The sequence below is a fragment of the Aristolochia californica genome, unplaced genomic scaffold (genome assembly GCF_029961685.1).
Source record: "Aristolochia californica isolate CCGP_79_NKW_82.1479 unplaced genomic scaffold, dmAriCali1.0.hap1 SCAF_9, whole genome shotgun sequence".
In the NCBI taxonomy this organism is placed as follows: domain Eukaryota; kingdom Viridiplantae; phylum Streptophyta; class Magnoliopsida; order Piperales; family Aristolochiaceae; genus Aristolochia; species Aristolochia californica.
In genome coordinates, this window is record NW_027182290.1 from 2,569,124 (window position 1) to 2,594,709 (window position 25,586).

The 25,586-nt window shown below is 38.4% G+C and overlaps 2 protein-coding genes across 7 annotated transcripts; both read left to right on the top strand.

Moving 5' to 3' along the window:
- Nucleotides 1-10,008: 10,008 nt before the first annotated feature.
- On the top strand, nucleotides 10,009-17,369 carry LOC137940957 (cullin-3B-like). 5 transcript variants are annotated; one of them, XM_068786085.1, is made up of 3 exons: nucleotides 10,009-10,624; nucleotides 13,935-16,019; nucleotides 16,841-17,369. In XM_068786085.1, the coding sequence occupies exons 1-2, from the start codon at nucleotides 10,464-10,466 to the stop codon at nucleotides 15,976-15,978; spliced, it is 2,205 nt and encodes a 734-aa protein (XP_068642186.1). In that variant the 5' UTR covers nucleotides 10,009-10,463; the 3' UTR covers nucleotides 15,979-16,019; nucleotides 16,841-17,369. The 5 variants fall into 5 exon arrangements, with proteins under 5 accessions (XP_068642186.1, XP_068642183.1, XP_068642184.1 ...); XM_068786082.1 differs by lacking the exon at nucleotides 16,841-17,369 and adding an exon at nucleotides 16,102-16,792; XM_068786083.1 differs by lacking the exon at nucleotides 16,841-17,369 and adding an exon at nucleotides 16,133-16,792.
- Nucleotides 17,370-18,225: 856 nt separating this feature from the next.
- Nucleotides 18,226-21,860, top strand: LOC137941237 (V-type proton ATPase subunit D). Of its 2 annotated transcripts, none has more exons than XM_068786560.1 (3): nucleotides 18,226-18,668; nucleotides 20,203-20,472; nucleotides 20,699-21,860. In XM_068786560.1, exon 3 carries the CDS (start codon nucleotides 20,850-20,852, stop codon nucleotides 21,633-21,635), a length of 786 nt encoding a protein of 261 aa, XP_068642661.1. In that variant the 5' UTR covers nucleotides 18,226-18,668; nucleotides 20,203-20,472; nucleotides 20,699-20,849; the 3' UTR covers nucleotides 21,636-21,860. The 2 variants fall into 2 exon arrangements, with proteins under 2 accessions (XP_068642661.1, XP_068642660.1); XM_068786559.1 differs by having other exon boundaries at nucleotides 20,203-20,428.
- Nucleotides 21,861-25,586: the final 3,726 nt, after the last annotated feature.

Genomic DNA, 25,586 nt, shown 5'->3' on the forward strand with positions numbered 1-25,586 from the left:
AAAAACTAGCTTGTGATGTCTCTTGTTTGTTTGCTTGATGTATTGTCCAGTTCTCCTTTTTATGTTGAGTCGTGCTCACCCTCTCATGGATTTGCGTCACAAATTATGCCTTCTTCTTACCATCGAATTCACATTCTCTGAAACAGGTAAAAGTGATAAATCTAAAGGAGTTAAAGGATTAAAACCATTAAAAATTTCAAACAGTGAGAACTTAGTAGCAGAATGAATGGTACGATTATAAGCAAACTCGACATGTGGCAAACAATCCTCCCAAGTCTTAATGTTCTTACTAATGACAACCCTCAACAAAGTGGATAAACTCCTATTAACTACTTCTGTTTGATCATCGGTTTGAGGATGACAAGTAGTAGAAAACAAAAGTTTTGTTCCTAGTTTTCCCCATAATGTCTTCCAAAAGTAACTCAAGAACTTAACATCCCGATTTGACATAATTGTTCTAGGCACACCATGTAACCTCATAATCTCCCTAAAGAACAAATCTTCAACATGAGAAGCATTGTCAGTCTTATGACAAAGAATAAAATGAGTCATCTTAGAAAACCGATCTACAACCACAAAGATTGAGTCCCTTCCACGCCTACTCCTAAGTAAACCCAAAACAAAGTCCATCGAAATATCAATCCAAGGTGAACTAGGAATAGGTCGAGGCGTGTAAAGACCTTTCGACTAAACTCTCGATTTAGCTTGCCTACAAGTGACACATCTACCACAAATTCTCTCAACATCCTGTTTCATGCGTGGCCAATAGAAGTGCTCCAGCAAAATAGCTAGGGTTTTAGTGACTCCAAAGTGTCAAAGTCTCTCATTGAACAATTAGGCACACACAACTTATTCTCTCTAAACAAAAAACCCTCATGCATATAGAACTTATCCTCTGCAGATTTTTCACAAGTACTATAAACTTCCCCAAAAACGTGGTCATCATGATAAAGTTCTTTAATGTGCTCAAAACCAAGGAAATTAGCATCAAGAGTAGAGATTAAAGTAAACCTGCGTGAAAGTGCATCCGCAACCATATTTTTCGTTACCTTGTTTATACCGAATAACATAAGGAAAAATTTCAACGAACTCAACCCATCGAGCATGTCTCTTGTTCAGCTTGTGTTGACCTTTCAAATGTTTCAAGGATTCATGATCCGTATGAATCACAAACTTCTTTGGCCACAAGTAGTGCTGCCATGTCTCTAAAGCTCAAATCAATGCATACAACTCTTTGTCATAAGTGGGGTAGTTAAGTGCAACCCCGCTTAGCTTTTCGCTAAAGTACGCAAGTGGTCCCCCTTCTTGCATAAGAACAACACCTATACCTACACCAGAAGTATCACATTCAATTTAAAACGTTTTAGAAAAGTTAGGTAAAACAAGAAAAAGGGCGTGAGTAAGCTTGTGTTTAATAAGCCTCAATGCCTTCTCTTGTTCTTCACCCCATTTGAATGCAACGTTCTTCCTGATAACTTCGATAAGCGGTGCAGCGATGGTGCTAAAATCTTTCACGAATCTCCTATAAAAACTATCAAGCCCATGAAAACTTCTAACATTACCTTCATTGGAGGGGTTCAACTACTCTTGGATGGCTTTGATATTCTCTTCATCAGCCTCAATACCTTTAGTACTCACAACAAAACCAAGAAAAACAAGCTTATTAGTGCGGAGAGTACACTTTTTGAGGTTAGCATATCATTTCTCCTTTTTAAGCACCTCCAAAATCGAATACAAATGTGAGACATGATCATGTAAATTCTTGCTATAACTTAGAATATCATCAAAATAAACAACAATGAATTTACCAATGAAAGCACACAAAACATGATTCATTAAGCACATGAAAGTACTACGTGCATTAGTTAATCCAAACGGCATGACTAACCACTCATACAATCCATATTTAGTTTTAGACACTATCTTCCATTCATCTCCTTCTTTCATTCGTATTTCATGTTACCCACTCTTAAGATCGACTTTTGAAAACACACAAGAACCATGCAACTCATCTAACATATCATCTAAGCGAGGGATAGGGTGTCGATACTTTACCGTTATGTTGTTGATGGCTCTGTAATTAACACACATCCTCCATGTCCCATCCTTCTTAGGCACTAGAATCACCGGAACTGCACACGGACTCATGATCTCTCACATGCCCTTTCTCCATCAATTCTTCAATTTGCCTTTGAAGCTCCTTCGTCTCCTCTGAGTTGCTCCTATATGCTGGTCAGTTTGGAATTGATGCACAGGGAACGAAATCGATTAGATGTTCAATCCCTCGGATAGGTGGTAACCCATGTGGTATCTCCTCGAGAAACAAATCCTCAAACTCCTACTAGAGAGAGACAACAACACAAGGCAACAAAGCGTTGAGTTGGTTAGTGTTTAAAAGAACCTCCTTGTACATGAGTACAATCATCGGCCGTTTTGAAATCTACACTCGCTTAAACTCACTTGTTTTTGCATAGAAATTTCTTTGCTTTCTCTCTGTTTTTACCTCACCAGATTCGACATTGCTCTTTTTTTCTCTTTGGTTGTGTGTTTCTCTTTCCCCTCACTCTATGCATGGTCTCACTTTGTTTTTCACTCTCATTCTTTTGGTCTCTCAAGTTCTTTTAATCTCTTGATTTCTTTTGTTCACTCAATTTTTGCAACCTCACTTGATCCTCATAGACTTGTTTTGGTGTCATCGGAACTAGAGTGATTGTCCGTTGATTGCCCGTGAATGAGTACTTGTTGGTGAAGCCATCATGCTGCACACGTCGGTCAAATTGCCACGATCTTCCTAAGAGGAGATGTCCAACTTGCATTGGTACCACATCACACAATACCTCCACTTCATATTTACCGATTCGAAACTGTACAACAACCTACTTCGTAACATTTACTTCACCACTATTATTCAACCATTGCAGCTTATATGGATGAGGGTGTTTAAGTGTTGTGAGCCCTAGCTTTTCAACCATGGAAGTACTAGCAATATTAGTGCAACTATCGCCATCGATAATAACACTACATTCCTTGCCTTTTATATGGCAGCGAGTGTGAAAGATATTCTCTCGCGGTACTTCCTCTCCTTTAGCTTGCAAGTTTAAAGCCCGTCGGTCGACTAGTCCAAGCATCTCACCATGATTTTCCTCGAAATCCTCATCTCCTATGGGAGCGTCCTCCTATTGAATTTATGAAAAAGAGAAATACTTCATCGACTTCATTAAGTTATTATAATTAGAGTACATGAACCTCTATTTATAATAGAGGAAGGTAGTAGAGTCCAATTACAATAAAACTACATTTGTCCCAATTACACCTAAACTCTAACACTTTAAGATAAGTTCTAGCATAATTAAATAACTCAATATAGATACAAGACAAACATAACTCAAACTAGAACTCTTCTAGGATGTGACCATAAGATAAAAATGCTTTTGTGAGTCCTTCTTGATCTTCCAACTTATGTGATAAGGATGCCAACTCGTGGTAATCATGGTGGGTCATACTTCTTATGTGTTTGGGCCCATCTTGTGGGCCTTCCTTAGTCGTGTGGACCATCTTATAATACTCTTGGATATATGGGATTTCCTTGGTCGTGTAGGTTTGGGATTATCTTCCAACACTCCCCCTCAAGTTAGGGGTAAGAGAACAACATGAACTCCTAGCTTCCTGCAAATAATGTATTGAATCTTTTTGTATAAAATGACACATCTTCCAATATGCCTTCATCTTCCAACACTCCCCCTCACGCTGTCGCGTCCTTCCATGAGGCCCTATTGGCATAATATAAGTGAGAGTAAAAATCACTCCAAGCCAGTAGGACATTGCTCCATACTCCACTCATAATGTTGAATGTAGGGCACACTCTGTCATTTGTAGGTAGTGTGTCTAGGGTTGCTTTGAAGTGTCCACCACCGTCCCTCCACAGGACAACAACTCTCAAGTGGTAGGAGTAATAAAAGTCATTACAGGGGGGGTTGTGGGCTTATTTATAATTGTGTCCCAATCCGGACACTGACTCTCATGGTATCTCAACTATGATATTTTTGAGAGTAAATTTATCATGGTGTCCCAATCCGGGCAACAACTCTGATAGTGTCCCAACCGTGATATTTTTTAGAGTCAAATAAATTATTGTATGAGAAAAGGTACTGAGGCCACCTCTTCTTCAATAATAATGTCTCATCCAAAGAGACATAATAACAACAGCTATAATGTAACATGACCATCTTCCAACACATATAACACGAACCAAAATAAAAAACCTTGTAGAAGGACCCATGAAATAATCATAATCTTATATAAATATTTTTTCTTAGATGCGGAAGCTTTATCTTTTGTGCTCCACCTTTCTTGAATATTTTGGTCACATAAACTTACCCATGATAAATAGAATAAAATACCTCTTTCTTGTACTTCTTGTATTTCTCTCCCTCAAGCTAGGAGGTAATGACAGTGATCACAGCTTGAACAAAATATCATAGATGCAACAATAAACCCAAATAATAGAGATGTATAAATAAGCCCTCAAACTAGGGAGAAGTGAGATATTTTCCTGATATATCAACTCAAAAAGTGACGCAAAACATTGGGCTTAAATTTAGATTTTTCAATACAATAGAATACTAGCATGACCTTTGATTCTTCCAATGCGAGTATATATTTAAATATAGATTAAATTGACATGAAATTTTCTCCTTATGAAACTAGACTTAAATAAAATTCATCCAAGTATAATTTATTTTCATAAAATATAATTATCACAAGATAAATAATCTGATAGATTTCGATCTCTATCATTTGGCCGAACTAAGCACTGTTTCTCCTTTTTTTCCAGCATGACCATTGACTCTTCCAAGATTAATATCTCCTTATAAAAAAATCATAACAAGAATTGGTTGAATAGGTAATAAAATAGACTTACATATATTTAATTTTATATATAATTATCCATATAAAGTGTCTTTATTGATAGCATACAATACCTCAGAAGTGGAAGCTTTTTGCTGTTGCTCGAACCTCTTTTGCAATCTGACCTTTGCTACTTCAAATATCGATTTCTCTTTGTAGATAACTCAGATAAAAAATTGGTTGAATAGGTAAAATAATAGACTTATAGATATTTCATTTGATATATATTTGTCCATTTAAAGTCTAGTTCTTGAGAGCATAAAATACCTCGGAAGCTGAAGCTTTCTGCTGTTGTTCGAACCTCTTTTGCAATTTAACCTTCGCTCATTCAAATATATATATCTCTCTGTTGATATTTTAGATTGGAAAAAAATCATTTTTCTTTGGAAAGTAGACTCAAATATCTTTTCGTCAATATATAATTTGAAATATTAAAATCTCAGTATAGAGGTGAAAAACACAAAGAAAACTATGGGTGTAGGGACTAAAAAAATAACTACGAACCAAGACTTAGGGTTTAGGGTTTAGAGAAAAAGATCTCATTATCTCTGTGGGTTGACCAAGTCAACTCACAAAACCTGCTCTGATACCATGTTGAATTTATGGAAAAGAGAAATACTTCATTGACTTCATTAACTTATTATAATCAGAGTACATAGACCTCTATTTATAAATGAGGAAGGTAGTAGAGTCCAATTACAATAAAATTACATTTGTCCCAATTACACCCAAACTCTAACACTTTAAGATAAGTTCTAGCATAATTAAATAACTCAATATAGATAAAAGACAAACATAACTCAAACTAGAACTTTTCGCGGACATGACCATAAGATAAAGATGCCTTTGTGAGTCCTTCTTGATCTTCCAACTTATGTGATAAGGATGTCAGCTCATGGTAATCATGGTGGGTCATACTTCTTATGTGTTTGGGCGCATCTTGTGGGCCTTCCTTGGTCGTGTGACCCATCTTATAATACTCCTAGATATGTGGGTGTTCCTTGGTCGTGTTGGCTTGGGCCTATCTTCCAACACCTCCAATGGTGGCATGTCATTTAGATCAACTTCGTCTTCAGAATAAATTTCACCATTTTCCTGGATCACTATAAATCACTTGTTTGGACATTGGCTAGCTATGTGTCCTCTCCCCTGGCATTTGAAACATTTAATCTCACTAGAACGAGTCAAAATAGTGGCTGATTTACCTTGAGAAGCCGTGGTAGTTGTGGTTGTCTTGGGCTTGGGTTTGGCCTTGAAGGTGGATGGGTTTTCTTCTCTCTTTGGATAGTTTGACCTCCAAGGTGCTGCACTCAAATTCTGTGGGGCTAGTCTTGGCCGTGTACCACCCCTCTTGAATTGCCTCTCAACTTTTATGGCCTTATGCACCAAATCCTCCAATTCCACATAATGGTATATCTCGATTGTGTTAGCAATCTCTCGGTTTAAACCATTCAAAAATCTGGCCATTGTCACCTCCTGATCCTCCTCCACATTGGTTTTATCATAACCATCTCCATCTCTTTATAATACTCATCAATGCTATGGTTACCTTGATAGAGACCTTGCATCTTGAGGTATAGATCCCGTAGTAGTGACTTAAACCAACTCCATCTTCTTTTCCCACTCGAGGTATGTTTCGGGATCACTTTTTCCTTGAAATGCAAGAATTTTCATCTTGATACTTCCCATGTTGTTATCTACCTGGTTCCTAGATTCTCTATCCCGACCATATCCCCTATGGCTGCCCACTGACATCCTATCATACTCTTCTAAATCGTCACCTTCAAATTCACCCATATCCTCAACCTCTCCTCGATACAACCTGTTCCTCCTTGGGATGTTCAGAACAAGTGATGGATGCCCCCTTTGTGTTCCTTCTTCTACCCTATTCAACCTCCCATGTATATCTTTTAACTCCGCCCTCAGTATCCGTCTCATCTCCCCCCATTAATGGTTGCAATTGTAGATTCGAAACAACGGGTGATGGAATCTCTTCGTTTGTGTTTATCTCTTGATTATATGGCATGATTTGAAATTTGCAAACAAGGTTAGAACAATATGCAAAAGAAAAAAAAGAAAAAAAGGACCTCACCTCCCTCACATGTTTCACTAAAAAAATAATTCACTCAAATTCACTCATGTTTCACTCAATTTAATTTGGCATTTACCCTCTAATACGCTTACACACTCTTCCTTTTTTCACTCGTATTCTTCTTGTAGTTTTTTCAAAACTAATCAAACAATAATAAGAAGGATTCAATCAGCAAATCAAGATGAGAAACAAACCAAACGAACCAAATTTTGTCACGGATTTTGATGATTTTTGACACTCAAACGTGGGGTTTTAGCAAAAGAGAATCTAGAATGTAAGAAACAAGATAAACAAAACAAAAAAAAAATGGTTCCCTGACTTTGTTTTTGGGGGGGATCCTCTTCCTTTTCTTTTGGCTTTTTTTCTTTTCTTTTCGTTGATGCCATAGTAACGTGTAGCAAGGAACAAGAAACAAGAGAATCAAATTTTTAGAAACACTAGAACCTTAATTCACGTTTCTAGGGTTCGTAAACATAGGGGAATCAAACACTAATATTGAAAAAATGATTGAAATCAAGACTCAATCAAGATTCAACCAACAACGACGAAAGGCAACAATCTGGCCATTTTTTTTTTGTTGGCCGAATTGAAAACCTAAACTTAAAAGCATGACTTTGACAAGGAAGAAAAATAAACAACAAAAGGATAGGCAAACCTGATGAACCAAAGCTCTGATACCAACTAACCCGATACCAAATCTAGAAATCGACCCCAAGACCTTTCAAGTTTGATGAAAATCGCGACCCATTGCCAATCAAAGCAAGAACCTTGGTATGATGAAGACGCCACAAACAGGTATGAAAAATCCGTTTGATAAGTCGGTTTAAGCGCCACAAAGAACCCTTGATAAGTTCAAAAATTTTCTTCAAGAACTCAAGAAGAATAACTCACAATATGAATAAACATAAAAAAATGAATTGCATAATCTCAACATTAGCCTTAAATAGCTGAAATTACAATGAAATTCTTGAATTTTAAAATTCCTAAAAACCCTAGGAAAGATTCCTAAAATCACGTCTAAAAATCCTAGGAAGGGATCAAATTTTGACTCATGATTTCCTTCCTCCTAAATATGTTTATAATGGAACTAAAATTCAAATTTTAAACTGAAACTTAAAACTAAAATAGGATTACAAAAAAATCAAATCTTGATAGATCTTCTAAGCTTCCTGAATCTTAAAACATAATCTTGACTTGATTCTTTGTTGGACAACATGTCCTCATCAACTTGGAAACCCCCTTGCATTTGTGTCCCGGAATGGACATGCAAGTTGGTCATGCAATGGCTCAATGGGCGTGTATGGCTGATTGATTCTTTTCTAGATCAACTTTGATGAGTAAAACCAACTTTTGTTCACCCTCAGTAGTGAACACACTCTTCTTGTTGTAGAACTGTCCGGACTAAGTTATTCAGGGTTTCTTTGAATCTTTTAGCTCGAGCCCTCGTCATCGGACCAACTGGAACTTGAATTAGTTCGTGAGTATTCTGTGTAGCCTTGATGTCCTCATCAACTTCAAGGCATGGGGTCGAACACATAAGCCTCTTACTCTTGGCTCAAATTCGTCCATACTCTTTTATCTCTTTTCCTTTTCCTTATCTCTTTTGGTAGAATATATCCTTTCTCTCAGAATTAGAATTCTTTTCTTATCTCATTCCCTTAAGATCTATTATGTTTATGTCTTGTCCCTAAAAACCAACGTAGGTTTTATAAAAAAAAAAATAAAAAATTATAAGACTAGAAGTGCTCATAGGCCGACAATTATCATCTTATTTTATTTTAAAATTATTAAGTGTCATTAATGCATCTTGGAGGAATATAAATCTAGTTATTGAATAGTTTAGCTCGAGCCCTCATCACTGGACCAACTGGAACTTGAATTAGTTTGTGAGTATTCTGTGTAGCCTTAATGTCCTCATTAACTTCAAGGCATGGGGTAGAACACATAAACCTCTTCTTCTTGGCTCAAATTTGTCCATACACTTCTATCTTTTTTCCTTTTCCTTATCTCTTTTGGTAGAATATCTCCTCTCTCTCAGAATTAGAATTCTTTTCTTATCTCATTCCCTTCAGATCTATTATGTTTATGTCTTGTCCCTAAAAACCAATGTAGGTTTTATAAAAAAAAAAAAAGATTATAAGAGTAGAAGTACTCATTGGCCGACAATTATCATCTTATTTTATTTGAAAATTAGTAAGTGTCATTAATGCATCTTGGAGGAATATAAATCTAGTTATTGGAACTTATATATTTAAATAAATTCAATTAATCGTCCCCAAATAAAACTTTTCTCACTTTCAATTTGAATTTTTATTTTAAAAAAATTAACTAAAATATTCGTGTTAAGGATTTTGTGTAGTTGAAAGTGTCTATTCATAATTATATATTATATAATTTTTTTAAATTAATAATTATTAAATTTAGTTCAAATCTTATATATATATATATATAACTGTTATTCTTAAAAAATCAAATAAATTTGATATAAAACCCAGTTGTACGCCTGATTTTCCTCTTAATTGTGAAGTGGGAGACACGTCACTTTTCTTCACGTAGAAGAAAAAAACAGATAAAAATAAATAAATAAGAAGTCAGGAGATAAGAGAAATTTATCACTGTACGGGGGTGTAAACATAATTTGATCTATTTTCAGGGACCTGGTTCGCGTGATCAATATGTTACTCGTAGACTCTACATTCCTGCCTGTACGACGCACTCCAAATTCTAAAATACGTATTTTGTAACGTATCGTTCTAGCCTCCATTGTCGGCCGATATTGTCCATTTGTGAATATCTGTACGGAACGGTGCTGGCCCCACACGTAACCGACGACATCGATCTTGTTTAGGACAAAAAGTGGGACCCATAATGTGTCCAAAGTCTGCTACTCCTAAGGACAGGAAAGTAATTTACAGATCCAGGGCAACGGGTTTGTTGTGGGCGAAAATTTTCGTGCAAATGGCTATATCAGCCGTGCGCCTACAAAACTCACAGCCTTCGGCTTAATAATTACGACTGTCGAGGGTTTCGATCGGAATCTGGGTGTCATCTGATTCGTGTCTACAATCTTTCTTCCGGTGTTGTGAACCACCTGCGAATCTCCAAATTTTTGTTTCCCCTCCTTCACCTACCTCATTTCTTCATCCTCACTCCGTTTTTTACGTCCCATAGCGGGTTATTTTTGGGATTATCCGGGTTCTTGAAGTTATGGATATTTCCGGGAGGTATAATGCCTGCTATGCGAAACGTCATGTTGGATCTTGCTCGGCCTCTTAGCTGTTGGGGACGGGTAGGTTTGATCGCCGATTTTATGGTTGAGGCGTTTTCGGGGTGTAAAGATTGGATAGCGGTATTTCTGTTCTAGGACCTCGCGACGTGTATATTGATTTCGGTTTCTTGGTCTTGTTGGGTTTCTTTTCATTTTTTGGGGTTTCTGTGAATCGGATTGTACAAGAAAGGAAACATGAGTACCCAGAAGCGGAAAAATTTCAAAATAGAGGCGTTTAAGCATCGGGTGGAGTTGGATCCGAAATATGCAGAGAAAACATGGAAGATATTGGAGCACGCGATTCAAGAGATTTACAATCACAACGCCAGCGGTCTTAGCTTCGAAGAGCTTTATAGGTTCGATTATCTTTCGTTAGTTCAATGTTTTCTTTGACGTGTCATTTTTTGCATTTTCTTTGTTCTTTTTGCTTTTTGGATGATTTATTTGTACTAGATAACGGCGTACGATGGTTTGAGGCAGTTGATATGGATTATGGGGATGCTGTTTTTCTCACTGTTATTACAGCAACGATGACTATTTTTTAATTTTATATTTTACTTCTTGACGTGGTGATTGTGATGGCTGACACCGGTTCGTGATGTTGGTCTTTTAAATTTGGTCATAGTTATTGCGATTTATTTCTCCGACAAGGATTAATCAAATGTGCTTTAAATTGAGGGATGCTCTTGTTCAGTTGGTTGAATGCAACTTCTCTGGTCTGCCAGAAGAACCTGTTTGTTTTTATTGCTTAATGCGGAACGGTATTCTTTCGGCATTGCTTTATTTACAAATGGAAGCATTACCTTTTGATATGCTGATAGATTATTTATTTCAATTTCAAAAACTTCAACACTCTCCTGTAGATTCTAGGTAACGCCAAGTCTGTGCATCTGCTATGAGAGTTTTCTTCTGCGTTTTTAGTGTTTCCTTCTCTGGAATACCTGTGTACGGTCATTATTTTGTTTTACTTTTCTGATTAGAGCTTTTATTTGCTTGTCTGAATTCTATTTGGTGCATGGTGTACCTTCTGATTAGACTTGTAAGATTTGTAAAGAAGTAATAAATGTGGGTGAACCCTCTTTCCAACAAAAGAAAGAAATGTGGGTGAAACTGAAATGGTTAAATTGATTTTGGAGGGGAATACTCATTCAAAATTCATGAGAGGATATAGGTGCTTATCCAACGAGTTTGAAAGAATCAGGACTATCTTTGTCAAAAAGTTTGAATCTGAGGGGTGGGAAGTCCTTTATCTGCAAGTGCAATTCAGAAAGAAAGGAGTGGGCTGTACTGGCTCTGGCGCTTGATAGGCATGCTTCTAGCTTGTCTCTTTGTTATAAAGGCCCAAGGTTGCAGCCTTTGCAGCTGCTCCACTTGCTCCAACGATTCTACATTTTTGCATTTAGCTTCACAATCCGAACTCAAGATGGGCAAGCACATGATGTTTGAAACACATGATAACAAGAAGCCAAAACACAGTTTTGATTATGGAAACTTTCTCTGGCAGCTAGCTTGAAGTGATTCTGCCTGTAAATCTTATTACGGAGGTAGAATTGAGTGAATAAATAGATGTGCTCAAAAGAAGGATCTAGCTGTGCAAATGGTGGATCATAGTGTAACATTACAATGTGAGAAATACATTTCAAGTCTTGGGCCTGTGAAAGGAGAAGATTTGTGTGGGAACTTCAAGAATATAGCATTCACAACAGAAGTGGGTCAGGGCCCAGTAAAGAAAGCTCGCAAACCTGCCCCTGCCTATCCCCACTCTACCCTAAGACGGCTTCTTCCGTTAATCCTGTTGCAGTATTGAAATCTGATGTTGAAAATCACTGCTTCGCCTATCTTGAACCCTGGCCTTGTCTTATTTTCTCTTCCTCTCTCTCCTGTTTCTCTCATTGGCTTCCATCTTGTGATAATTTCTCTGAGCCTTCAGTTTTTTGCTACTTCTTGTAGTGCGGCTGAATCTGTTCACATATGCTCATAATGGCATTGTCCTCATCCTTGTCTGTTCTTCTACAAGGATATTTCTTCCTCCTATGTGAATATAGCTCTAGAAAAAATTGATTGATACCTTTAAAGTTAAAAAAGTGGCTGCACATAGTACTGGTAATTGCAAGGATAACGAGTATTCCAGACAAAACAGATAAAAAATTTCTTGTTTTCAACTCCATCTCCATCTTTGGTGAAAAATGGTGCTTCTGGATCACTATGTTGTTTTTGTAGAGCTGGAAAGAGAGTGGATTTTTTCATATTTTCATTCCTTCCTAGAAAGATGTCAGTAATGAATATTCTAGGGAAGGAAAGGCATTCTTTCCTTTTATCCTTTGCATCTGTGTTATGAATATAAGAGAGAAGGAAAACAGTGATACCTATTTCCATGCCACTTGAGGAATTGGTTGGTTATGAATATCAGAGGGAGGTGAGAACTGCGAGAAAGGAGGGTGGTGAGTTCTTTTATCAAATTATTTTGTATTTTTGGGAATTAAGTTTTGGGTTGATATTTTTCTATTTACATTTTTATCCCTCAAACTGCTGAAAATCAACTCAATGTTCATGTTTATTGTGTTATTCTGTAAGGAAAGGATGTGGAGGATAGTATACCTCTGGTTGACCGACTGTTTTCTGTTTTTGTGGCGGTTTTCCACTGTCAATGGCCTGGCCATAGTTACTGCAAACTATTAATGGAGGCAAATAAGGCCTTTGGCTCAATGTTCATATGAAGGGTTTTCGAATGTGAGGTCTTGGGTTCAAGTCTCACTGGGATAAACAGTCTCAACATTAAAAAAAAAAACGAAGGTAACTTTTTTCTGAAATCTATGGAAAGTTATAGGAGGCATCATGGAAATGTTTCCTAAGCTTTTTAAGGAGTTTTGTGTTAGATCTTATTCGTGTTTTATGAATCTTTCTGGAAGTTGTGGATAGATTTTTATTGTTTTTGTGTTGTCAATGTTTACTGCTACACTCTGCACTGTTCGCAAACTTTTCTATTTATTGCCCATTAGTTATTTATTATTATTATTATTATTTAAATGGGCTTCTAGCATTTTGAAAGGGTCTTTTGGTATGTTGGACTTGACCTTCATACCTCATATGCAAGAAGCTTCCCATGTGGCCGTTGACCTGAATTCTGATATTTGTAGGCATTGGCCTTTAAAAAAGAACATAAATATCTTAGAAACTGATCCACCCTTTGTTGGGCTCGTCAAAGAAAGGGGACTAGTGGGCAATTGCTACTGGAATGGATGGGTCAGAGACCAGTGGCAAGTGGGTGAAAATCCCTTAAAAAATCAGATAAAATGAGATGTTGAAGGTTAAGAAATACTTCGCATTCACAATCAGTAGTTTGTATAAGTTTTAATATCTATGGTAGACACTGTATTGACATAATTTATTAGGCAGAAAAAATTTGATCGTAATGGCTTGGCCATTCTTAAGGCATGGGAGATGATTTACTTTATTCTAAATGTGTATAAATGTCTCTTAGTGCTTTCTTGGTGTTAGTTTTGATGAAACACTTGCAACTTTGTCGATTCCTGAAAAGAAACTACATCATATGTTTTTCTCTAGTTTGGCATTTATGTTTGGTGCTATGTTTTCAGTTTAAGTTGCATTCATCCCTTCTTTTTGTTTAGGTGATTCTGATATTTCAATTTTGCATTGTGAATCCAGAAATGCTTACAATATGGTCCTTCACAAATATGGCGAAAAGCTTTACTCTGGGCTTGTTACCACCATGACGTGGCATCTGAAAGAAATATCAAAATCAATTGAAGCTGCTCATGGAGGGCTCTTTCTAGAGGAGCTAAACCGGAAGTGGGGGGAACACAACAAGGCGTTACAGATGATCCGAGATATATTAATGTACATGGATCGAACTTTTGTTCCAAGCTATCACAAAACTCCAGTTCACGAGCTGGGTTTGAATCTTTGGCGTGACAATATCATCCACTCCACCAAAATTCAGACAAGACTACTCAACACACTCTTAGAGCTTGTACATAGAGAACGTACAGGTGAAGTGATAAATCGTGGACTGATGAGGAATATAATAAAGATGCTGATGGATTTGGGAGCTTCTGTTTACCAAGAAGACTTTGAAAAACCCTTTCTGGAAGTATCAGCCAACTTCTACAGTGTTGAATCTCAGCAGTTCATTGAATGCTGTGACTGTGGTGAGTATCTGAAGAAAGCTGAAAGGCGCCTTAATGAAGAAATGGAGAGAGTTTCCCACTACTTAGATGCAAAAAGTGAAGCTAAAATAACTAATGTGGTTGAGAGGGAAATGATTGCCAACCATATGCAGAGGTTAGTCCACATGGAGAACTCGGGCTTGGTAAATATGCTTATTGATGATAAATATGAAGATTTGGCACGTATGTACAGCTTGTTTCGTCGGGTCCCAGATGGTCTATCAACCATTAGAGATGTGATGACATCTCACCTCCGAGAAACTGGGAAGCAGCTGGTGACTGATCCAGAGAGGTTGAAGGATCCTGTGGATTTTGTTCAGCGATTATTAGATGAAAAGGACAAACATGATAAGATCATCAACCTTGCTTTCAACAATGACAAGACCTTTCAAAATGCTCTAAACTCTTCTTTTGAATACTTCATAAATTTGAATCCCAGATCTCCAGAGTTTATTTCTTTATTTGTTGATGATAAACTCCGTAAAGGTCTAAAAGGTGTCAGTGAAGAGGATGTGGAGGCTGTCCTTGACAAGGTAATGATGCTTTTCCGGTACCTCCAGGAGAAGGATGTTTTTGAGAAGTATTATAAACAGCACTTGGCTAAGAGACTTCTGTCTGGTAAGACGGTTTCAGATGATGCAGAGAGAAGCCTTATCCTTAAGCTCAAGACTGAATGTGGATATCAATTTACATCTAAATTGGAAGGTATGTTTACAGACATGAAGACCTCTCAAGACACAATGCATGGGTTCTATGCATGCCAGTCTCCTGAGACCACTGGGGACAGTCCTACTCTAGCTGTCCAAGTTTTAACAACAGGGTCATGGCCTACACAGCCAAGTACCACTTGTAACTTACCTGTAGAAATTTTGGGTGTTTGTGAGAAATTCCGCACATATTACCTTGGGACACACACTGGCAGGAGATTATCATGGCAAACCAACATGGGCACAGCAGATCTTAAAGCAACCTTTGGGAAAGGGCAGAAGCATGAGCTAAATGTGTCGACGTATCAGATGTGCATTCTCATGTTGTTCAATTCATCAGATTGTTTAAACTACAGAGAAATTGAGCAGGCAACTGAAATCCCAGCCTCAGATTTGAAGAGGTGCCTTCAATCTCTTGCTTGCGTCAAGGGGAAGAATGTTCTCCGCAAAGAGCCAATGAGCAAGGATATTGGTGAAGACGATGCTTTCTTCTTCAATGACAAGTTCTCAAGCAAGTTTTATAAGGTTAAGATAGGTACAGTGGTGGCACAAAAGGAATCTGAGCCGGAGAAGCAAGAGACCCGCCAGAGAGTTGAAGAAGATAGAAAACCTCAAATAGAAGCAGCCATTGTGAGGATTATGAAATCTCGAAGGGTTTTGGATCATAACAATATTGTGGCAGAGGTGACAAAGCAGCTGCAGTCGCGATTTCTACCAAACCCAGTTGTAATAAAGAAAAGGATTGAATCACTCATTGAGCGGGAGTTTTTGGAGAGGGACAAAGTGGACAGAAAATTGTACCGGTATCTTGCGTGAAGTGCGAAAGTTCAATTTGTTTTCCTAACCGTATCCAATTGGTAAGTGAAATTTATGTTTGAATTCCACCTGTTTTTTTTGGGTTTCCCCACTTAAAACACTGAATCTCATTCTTAACTCTAGTGGTACCCGCACCCTCTCCCTCTTCATGCAGCACTTTAGAAGAAAGTTCAGTCACACAACTTGGAGCACAGAAATTGTCATTTGTTAACATGTTTGTAAAAATGTGTCTACTGTAGTTCTCTCCTGTTGTTTATTTTTTTATTTTTAATTTGTCTCCAGCTGATTGTTTTAGGGTCAGGAACCACCCAGAGTCACTTTTATCTGGCACAAGCACTGTATCTTATTGGTTCGGGACTCCGATTTAGTTGTTTCTTCTTTCTTGTGAATTGCTCGCTCGTAATCATGCTGTCATGACCCTGATCAGTACCTAAATTTCCAAGTTAGACCACTCGAGTTGGATCATGATTTGGGTAGACTCATGTCTGTAGCACAAGAGTGAGTTGGCCTGAAATAAAGGAAATGAAGATGATGAAGACGAACTTTCTGCTTTAGAACACGATGTAATACACTTGTATATGATGTCAATAGCTTTGAAATTCAAACCTATGTCAATACCATTGAAATGTATCGTCGTCATGATAGAACCGATGCTACAGGCTACTTGAGATGCTCATTGTTACAAACAAAGCTGTTTTGCCATGTTGACCTTGTCTAGTGCTAATTGGGTTATCTCTGATACTAAGCAACGTTTTTTGACTTCGAGAGTTTAGACGTCTCAATGAATACTTTACTCAAGTCAACAAATAATAGATTCTGGTATTTTTCATTATTTTTATTTTTTTTGTTGAAACTGTTACAGACAGGGGTCAAGCGTGGTAGCTGAAGTACTCGGTGAGGAATGTACTAAGCAGTTGAGGAACCTAACAAATGAGAGAAGCGGGATTGATTCTGCAAAATGAATGATCGCGTTCACAGGTCCCACTCGATCCTAAACTGGTCTTCTCTCTGGGGGAGGCGGGTCTCTCGCTCTGATACCTTTTGTGCCACCATTGTACCTTTCTTAACCTCATTAAAAAACTTTGCTTGAGAGCTTATCATCGTCGTCGGTGTCCTTAGTTCGTTGGTTCTTCGCAGAGAACAATCTGACCCTGAAAACACCGATTCGAATCTGAGGCTCAATTTCTCTGTAGTTTAAACGGTCTGAAGAGTGAACAGGGAACAGTGAACAGCAACGTGCGCCTGATCTCTCCAAGACATTCGGAATCTGCTGGTGAGAACTTGTCTAGGTTTTTATCTTGATGCATGTATATAGATAGAGGACCTGTTTTCATGACCCTGACAAATAGAGAAAGAAACATGCATAATCAATTCCAAACGGACTTTAGCAACTACATGAAAAATCATATCATACATTTGGAATAAGTAGCATCTGAACCAAGGGAAAGAGAAATTTTAATAAAATTGAAGAAAACCGGCCAAGAAAAAGTTCTGACATCACCAATTACTGTGCTACATGTCCAATTAGGTACCAGAATCTAATATTCCAAGAGATTTTTTATTGTTCATAAACTCAAGGTATTTTTTATATTGAAATATGGCACAAAATGTCAAAGGTATTCCATTATATCCATAGCTAACTTGTGGTTTTTTGGGGTGGAAAATTCATGAGGGTGATCAGTCCAATTTATCACTTCAGACTTGGAGTTCCTATGGACATAGTATACTGACTAAAAAAATATTATAGTTGACAAAACTATGTCCACCTAAAATTACATTGTGAATTCCATACCTGTCGAGTATCATTTTATACATATTCATCCCACAACTAGTTGGAAGCATGGAGTCCACACACTTTACTTACTAGTATCAAATATCAATAAAAAACATATTTCCATTTTTTCATTAAAATTTAATTATTATCTAATTTATATATATATATATATATATATATATATAGGGCTGATACAATATTAAAAATCATTTAGTGCGAAACACAATCTCAGTAGTTTGATCATAATTAATGATTATCTCAACTAACTTGTGAACCGAACCACTATTTAATTAGTCAACTAGGAAATGAATTTCAGCTGTGTTATTCAGTTCATGAATCGAATTTATCTAGATGACTCAAATGATTCCGAAAATCATCTCCACGGTTTAAACGACGGAATTTGGTTTCCGCCCATATTTGGCCTTCATCCGGATGAAGCGATCGCCGGGGTTCTCTCTCCCGCACCCCCTCTCTCGCTCTCTTCATTTCGTGTTTTTTTCGCCCCCATCTCGCGCACCCCCCTCTTCTCGCTCTCTTCATATCGTTTTTTTTTTGCCCCATCTCCCGCACCCACTCTCTAGTCTCACTGCGGCCCCCGAGATCTCTTCTCCCTCTCTCTTCTCCACCGTCTCTCTCCGGTCTCCGTCTCTCTACGGCTTCCATCTCTCGCTGCGAACGTCCTTTCGGCCTCCATCTCGGACTCGCTCTCCCTCTAAACCTCCCGCTCGCTTCTCCCTCTCTCTTTTCCCTCTCTTCTCCCTCTCTTTTCTCTCTCTCTCTTCTCCCTCTCTTCTCCCTTTCGGCCTCTCACTCCCTTCTCCCTCTCGCTATTATCTTTTCCCCCAAAATACCTTTCGATTTCCCCATTCGGCTTCGATTTCACCCTTCGGCTTCGGTTTTCCCCCAATTTCAGAAGGTATGCCTAAACCCTATTTTTTCCGATTAAATTAGTGTTGTATTTGATTTAATTTTAGTTTCAGTGCCTAATTTGGGGTTATTTGTGCATAATTGTGGGATTTAGGGTTACGGTTTAGGGTCTAAATTCTTGATTAGGGTTAGGATTTAGTGTTTTTAGTGTTTGGTTTAGGGTTTAGGGGTGATTTGTGCATAATTGTGTGAGCATACTGTTTTCCATATTTTTTGGCATTTTGCTAGGTATAATGTCGAGCTGTTATCTGTTTCACTTTATATTGCAATGATTTGCATTTGGTTAATTACTGTTAATGTTGAAGTATATGGTTTGCAACGCCTGAAATTAAAAAAAAAATGTAAATACAAACTAGTAACAGTTTCTGTATAGTGCCTGCATAAGGTTTTACTTTCCTAGTGAACCACCTAATTCTTCATAAAGAAATGTTGGTCAAACATCACAGGTCCAAGACTGTTTATTTGAATTGAGAATGTCAAGGTTTATCTTCTAATCCTCACTGGGCATATTTTCCCTAGTTTACTTTATTTGTTTTCCCTTTTTTAGTTTATTGATTGAGAGTGCATCTATTCATTTGTATGTATTTACTCATTCTTTATTCTGTAAGGCATATTGGTTATGCATGTAGTCCTCTGTTCTATTAGGGGTATTGACTAAAAGTTTCACTCACCACATGCTCTAGCTGATTAACAATATCTCATCATGCATCCTGTTCTAGCTTATCGAGGGTTGTGCCATGGATAAAGACATACCCAGATGCTTATCCTATAAGGTCATGAAAAAATCTACTTCTTTCCTGTTTTTTTTTTCTCCTTTTTTGGTGCTTTGGATACTCATGTGGACTTGTCATCTTTTTCTCTTTTGCTTTGTATTTCAGGAGTTGGCTATCACTTTTTTCTGCTTGATGTTAGAGGATATGGGTCTGTGTAGTTTCTCCCGTGAGGTTCTACTAGCCTATGAATGAAAGTAGCCTTATTAGAAACTGATAAGGTTGTTGTGGATGGATTGTTCCTGTTTAAGGTTCCTAGTTGTACACTTGACCTCATCTATCATCATTGCGTTAGGGTTTGTAAGAAAGTGTTCTTCACTTCCCACACAAGTCCTTGCCTGAATTTTGAAAGTTAAGTTCTTAGCAGCATTATTACGTGACTTTGGTTGTTGGGTTTCCCTTTTTACTTTCAAATTAGTGCCTAAGAGTGTTTCTACCGAATTGCTCTGCATTTAATCATTCTCTGGTAGGTATGTTGGTTTAAAATCTATCATTATTTTACCTTGTCAAACTACATCTTGTCATGCCTTTTTTTTTGGTTGAGTCTAACAAAATGTTATGGACTGAAGTAATTTCTGACAATTTGATCCAATTTCTCTTTTTCTTGTCTTCTATTGTGTATTTGTCTTCTTCTTTTATGATATTCTTCACCCATCTTCCCTTTTCCATCTCCATTCTGTAGGATTGGACCTCTCCACCCATATCAATTGTTCCTATGTATGCTTACGTGAATTTGGCTTGACTTTTTGGCAGTTATTTCTGGTTAAGGAAATCAATTAATTCCTTCTTTCTTCTTGCTGCGGAGTCTGCGTAAGGCTTCGTTCGATTCCTCTGTGATCCAAAGATAGTCACTACGAAAAGGTGGTACTCCTCTGTAACCGTGTAGGTGCCGGTTCTACAACTCTTCGTTCGATTCCTCTGTGCTCCAGAGATTGCTGTTTTAACGAGCTTCACTTTCGATTCTCACATCATAATCACGGTAAGAAACTCTGACAGATCGCAGAAGCTCTAAGAGGTGAAAGAGTAAGTTCTTTGTTTTCGATTGATTGGCGAATCTATTTGCGTTGGATTACAATTTGATTTGAGAATTTAGGTTCTTATATGTAGGTGATTGAGATTCCTTTTGTTATTATTATTATTATTTTTAGCTGTAAGTTTTTGAGATCTTGATAATCATGTTTACGTGGTGGAGCTTTTGGATCGATGAAAGTAGAAGTCTGATATGCTTTTGTCTATTTTCTCTGTCTAGGTTTTGAATTCGGTGGATTTTTTTCCTCAAGCATTTAGGAATTTCTGATTGTACGGGAGTGGAGTAGGATCTTGAGAGTGTCCGGAATTTGAGTAGTTTTTCCTGTCTGTCATAATTCTGATTTGGTGCGAAGACGTTTGGGAGACTGAAAATGTCAGGCCAAAACCAGCGCCTCACCGTGGTTCCTACTGTAACAATGCTCGGGGTCATGAAAGCGCGGCTTATAGGTGCCACACGTGGCCATGCCCTCCTGAAAAAGAAGAGTGATGCTCTAACCGTCCAATTCCGTCAGATTCTTAAAAAGATTGTTTCTACGAAAGAATCCATGGGTGAGATCATGAAAACATCCTCTTTTGCTTTGACCGAAGCCAAATATGTGGCTGGAGAAAATGTTAAGCACGTGGTCCTAGAAAATGTCAAATCTGCCTCCTTGAAAGTGCGTTCCCGCCAAGAGAATGTTGCAGGGGTCAAGCTTCCAAAGTTCGAGTACTTTACTGACGGTGAAACGAAGAACGATCTCACTGGATTGGCCAGGGGAGGGCAACAGATACAACTCTGTCGAGGTGCTTATATAAAGGCTATTGAAGTCCTTGTTGAGCTGGCTTCACTTCAGACTTCATTTCTCACACTAGATGAGGCGATTAAGACTACAAATCGGAGAGTCAATGCTTTGGAAAATGTCGTGAAGCCAAGGTTAGAGAATACGATTAGTTATATCAAGGGAGAGCTAGATGAGCTTGAGCGAGAGGACTTTTTTAGGTTGAAGAAGATACAAGGTTACAAGAAGAGGGAAATCGAGAAGCAGCGTGCATCAGCTAAAGAATTTGCGGAGGACCAGTTTGCAGAGAAAATATCACTTCAAAGAGGGATCTCAATTAATTCAGTTCACAATTTGTTGTCTACGGGAGCGGAAAAGGACGAGGATATTATTTTCTGATGGAGGTTAGTTTCCATGTTTGGTATTGGAATCAGTTGTTTGTTGGTGGAAGGAAGATATCCTTTCGTTGTTGTGAAAGTTAAGGTTTCCTTATGAATAAAATTACTAAGTAGTCGGTTTCATATGTATGGAGAGTATTTATTAGACATTTATGCAAAACTTTTTCCCTTGTAAAAACGTTTGATTGCACCAATAATACCTTGTTTATCATTTTTATTACTCTTACTTGTGTTTATTGGACAAACGTCTCTGTTGTGGTTGTCTTCTCATACTAGGCTTTAAGTTATTTATTGGGATGAATTGTTTTACTCTCTTCTTTCAGTTGAGGAAATTCAGATTCTCTTAGATTGACTTACTGGGCTAAATTTTTCATGGTCTAACGTTTTGATTGCAGCTAAAACCAACTTATGAGTTACTGGGCTGAATAAACAAAGATTAAGATACGGCTGTAATGAAGTTCGATTGCTTTGGTAATACTATGTTTATGGTTTTACTTCTCTTTCATGGACAAATTTACTTGGTGTGGCTGTCCTCTTCTACCATGCTTTTAAGTCATTTTATCAGGTGTGGCATTATGGCTATGTATCTTTGATGAGTCAGAGTATGTCAGTTAACAGGGACACTTGCTGGAGAATTCATTTTTTATAGAGAGCTAGGGAAGTGGGGAAAGTGGTAGAGAATTCGGTTTCCTAAAGAAAAGTAAGTAGCTTGACAAAAAGGTGTGGTTTCACTTTTCTTTTCTCTCTCTCTTTGGATGGCAATGAGAAGGAATTTATTAAAGAGGAGCTCCCTGAAGAAAGTACATCAAGAGAAAAGGTTAATTAGAAAGAGAGCTACAAACATAAATGAACTAAAAGAACACAATAGTTAATGGAGGCTAGTGGTGGGGAAGAGTTCCCCACAACAAGGTGTTGATGGCTACCTCTGCTTCTACCCAAGGAGTCAACCTCTCTGTTGTGACAGGGGGAACGGCTGAAGTATTCAAACTCATCTCTGTTTGAAGGTTGGGGGGGGGGGGGGGGCGCTCAATTGGTAATGATTGCCAAGTCTGCCTCCACATTAAGAGGCTCCAGGAAGTGATTTGCACACACTGTGAGCCCTCTAGAAGAGCCCTGGAGGAATATTTACTACAAGGAGCAGAGAAGACCAAAGAGATAGGCCCTTCAGAGTTTAGAATAATGCTACCTCATCCAGGTTTCCCATATTACCTTGGGAACTACTGTCAAAGTTGAACACGAGTAATGTTCCTTCTATGAAAGTACTCCACAAGAGTAAAATGACTTTGGGGAAACCATTTTTAAGAGTGTTATGCTGCTTTCTATAGATAAAATTTAGATGAAATGAGGTGCCATGATTCCATCTCTCATTTTTTTTTTTTTGAAAAGGATGTATATATTAACAAAAAGAATTACAAAGAAACCGGGAGCAAATCTCTGTATATATTAACAAAAAGAATTACAAAGAAACCGGGAGCAAATCTCTAACAACGAGAAATTGAAAGGTTGCTCTAGACTTGGCAAACACATCTGCCACCGAGTTAGCAGATCTCGGAATGTGAAACCAAATACAAGAAAATTGAGAAGCAATTTCAAGAATTTTTTGAAGATAATCCCAATGCCGCCATAGGGGGGGGACACATTTCGCCCCAACCAATAACCACCTTCGAGTCCCCCTCAATGTGAAGTGGACCACTATAATTGTCTCAGAAAACGTGGAGCTCATTGAGACGACCTTGGAGTTCAGCTGTCGTTGAGTCAAAAATGCCTAACGGACCAGCATACGACAAACATTGATTGCTTGAGGAATCTGATTTAACACCCCCCAAACCAGCCATTCCGGGATTACCAAGAGAAGAACCATCAAAATTTAACTTTAGGAAACCAGGCTCTGGGGGGTCCATTCTTGCATAACCGGGGTCTTGGTTTCACACTGCATCTTTGCAATAATGCTCCAATTATCACGAATCGATGAACCAACAAAGGAGGAGAAATGCTTCTTTGTAAGGAGCCATGCATAGATTTGACCTGACACACAATCAACAACCCTTACCTCATAATTACTTCTAGCATCAAAACTCCTTTGGTTACGCTCATTCCAAAGCCCCCACGGAATGAAACCAGTGCAAGCGGATATCATAAGTTTTCCAAGCCCAGGAAGGGGAGTACCAGTGAGCATCTTGCTGAAAGAAATCCACTGACATACAGAATTGCAACCCCATCTTACTGAGGATGGAAGTCCATACCTTCCACGAGATAGAGCATTGAAGTAGGATGTGATTGACTGATTCGGCTCAGAGTTGCAGAGAGGGTAGAGAGGGTCAATAGCTGGGTGTCCTCTTCTTCTGAGCACGTCTGCCTTGAGTATCTTTCCTTGGCAGGCACTCGATACAAAATTTTTTATCTTTGGCGGGGCGTAGAGATGCTATGAAAAGAAAATCTCATGATCCTTTTGGTTTGAATGCCAACTATTGATAAAGCTGTACATAGAAGACACTGAGAAAAATCTGCTTTTATAAGGCCACCATATCATCTTGTTAGTAACTAAAGGCGTCAGTTTGCACGATTGCAAAAGTTCCATCATCCTACTTGCCTCCAGAGCCTCATATCAGAGAGATTCTAGGGTGCAAGTTCAAACCATCTCCTTCAAAAACATCTACAATTGATATTTCCCTTCATAAAGATAGGAGGAGGAGGTTCCTGAATACTGATTGTAAAGGCTCTTGACCTATCCACCAATCCTCCCAAAACTTTAAAGATCTGCCGCTACCAGCATAGAATCTGACGGCTGAAGAAAACTTGGAGATAAGTAGATATAATGATCTCCAAATTGGAGATAAACTTCTCCGATTGCCTCTTGAAGTCCACCAAGGAGAAGGACAAACAAGCTTATCAGATACCATTTCGCCAACTCTTCTAGTAACACAGGGCTGACATTGAGACCCATAAGGGAAGTTTTCCCCCAATTAACTTTCTACCCCGATGCAAGTTCAATTAGACCAAAGACAACTTTGATCCTTCTAGCACCATCCATATTTCCGATCCCAAAAATGATAGTATCATCTGCATATTGAACAATGGGGATATTAAAAACCTGTTGGGGGCTGGTTGGGGGGAGCCATCCATGGTTCACCGTGGAGTAAAACATAGAGGAGAGGAATTCCCCAATAATGTTGAAAATAAGCGAAGAGAGCGGGTCTCCTTGTCTGATCCCCCTTGTCCCTTTGAAATAACCGCAAACAGAGCCATTAAGAATGAGAGAGTAGGAAGCCGAACCCACACTTCTGATCCAGAATCTCCATTTTGCACCGAATCCCATTTTTTCCATAAGCTCATCTAGAAGAGTCCAATTAACTCGATCAAAAGCCTTTTTCCAGATCAAGCTTGAGGGCAATTATTGGCTCTTTGTTATGACTGAAATGATCAATGACCTCATGTGTAGCCATTGTAGAGTCAAGAATTTCTCTCCTTGAGAAAAGCGCCTTGCCCGCGGTGGATGACGATCGGGAGGAGGGCTTTTAGCCGATGTGCTAGAATTCTTGCCATGATTTTGTATGCACTAGTGACCAGGTTGATAGGTCGGAAATCTTCTGGCTTTTCAACATTGACCTTCTTCGGTACTAGTGTGATGAAAGATGCCCCAATGTTGTGAAAGGCGATACCATTCCTAAAGAAACCATGCAGCATAGCGGAAATATCCTCTTTGAGCCATGGCCAAAATCTCCATTTAAGCCATCTGAGTTAGGGGCCCTATCACTTTCCATTCCTAATACGGCACGCTCGATTTCAGCAGCAGAGAAAGGGAGCTCTAATGGGGAAGCGACCATTGGGGAGAGACGGGAGAAGCTGATGTGTTGAACTTTTGGCCTATTTGAACATTCCTCCGAATATAGATCTATAAAAAACTGAATCAACACATTAGTTATTGAGGTCTGACATGATGTTACCTCATTAT

What these genes read in the sequence shown, in the direction of transcription:
- LOC137941237 (XM_068786560.1), top strand. Translation starts at nt 20,850, where the DNA reads ATGTCAGGCCAAAACCAGCGCCTCACCGTGGTTCCTACTGTAACAATG.
- LOC137940957 (XM_068786085.1), top strand. Translation starts at nt 10,464, where the DNA reads ATGAGTACCCAGAAGCGGAAAAATTTCAAAATAGAGGCGTTTAAGCAT. An exon ending in AGCTTCGAAGAGCTTTATAG is followed by an intron (nt 10,625 to 13,934) that starts GTTCGATTATCT and finishes TTGTGAATCCAG; the next exon opens with AAATGCTTACAATATGGTCC.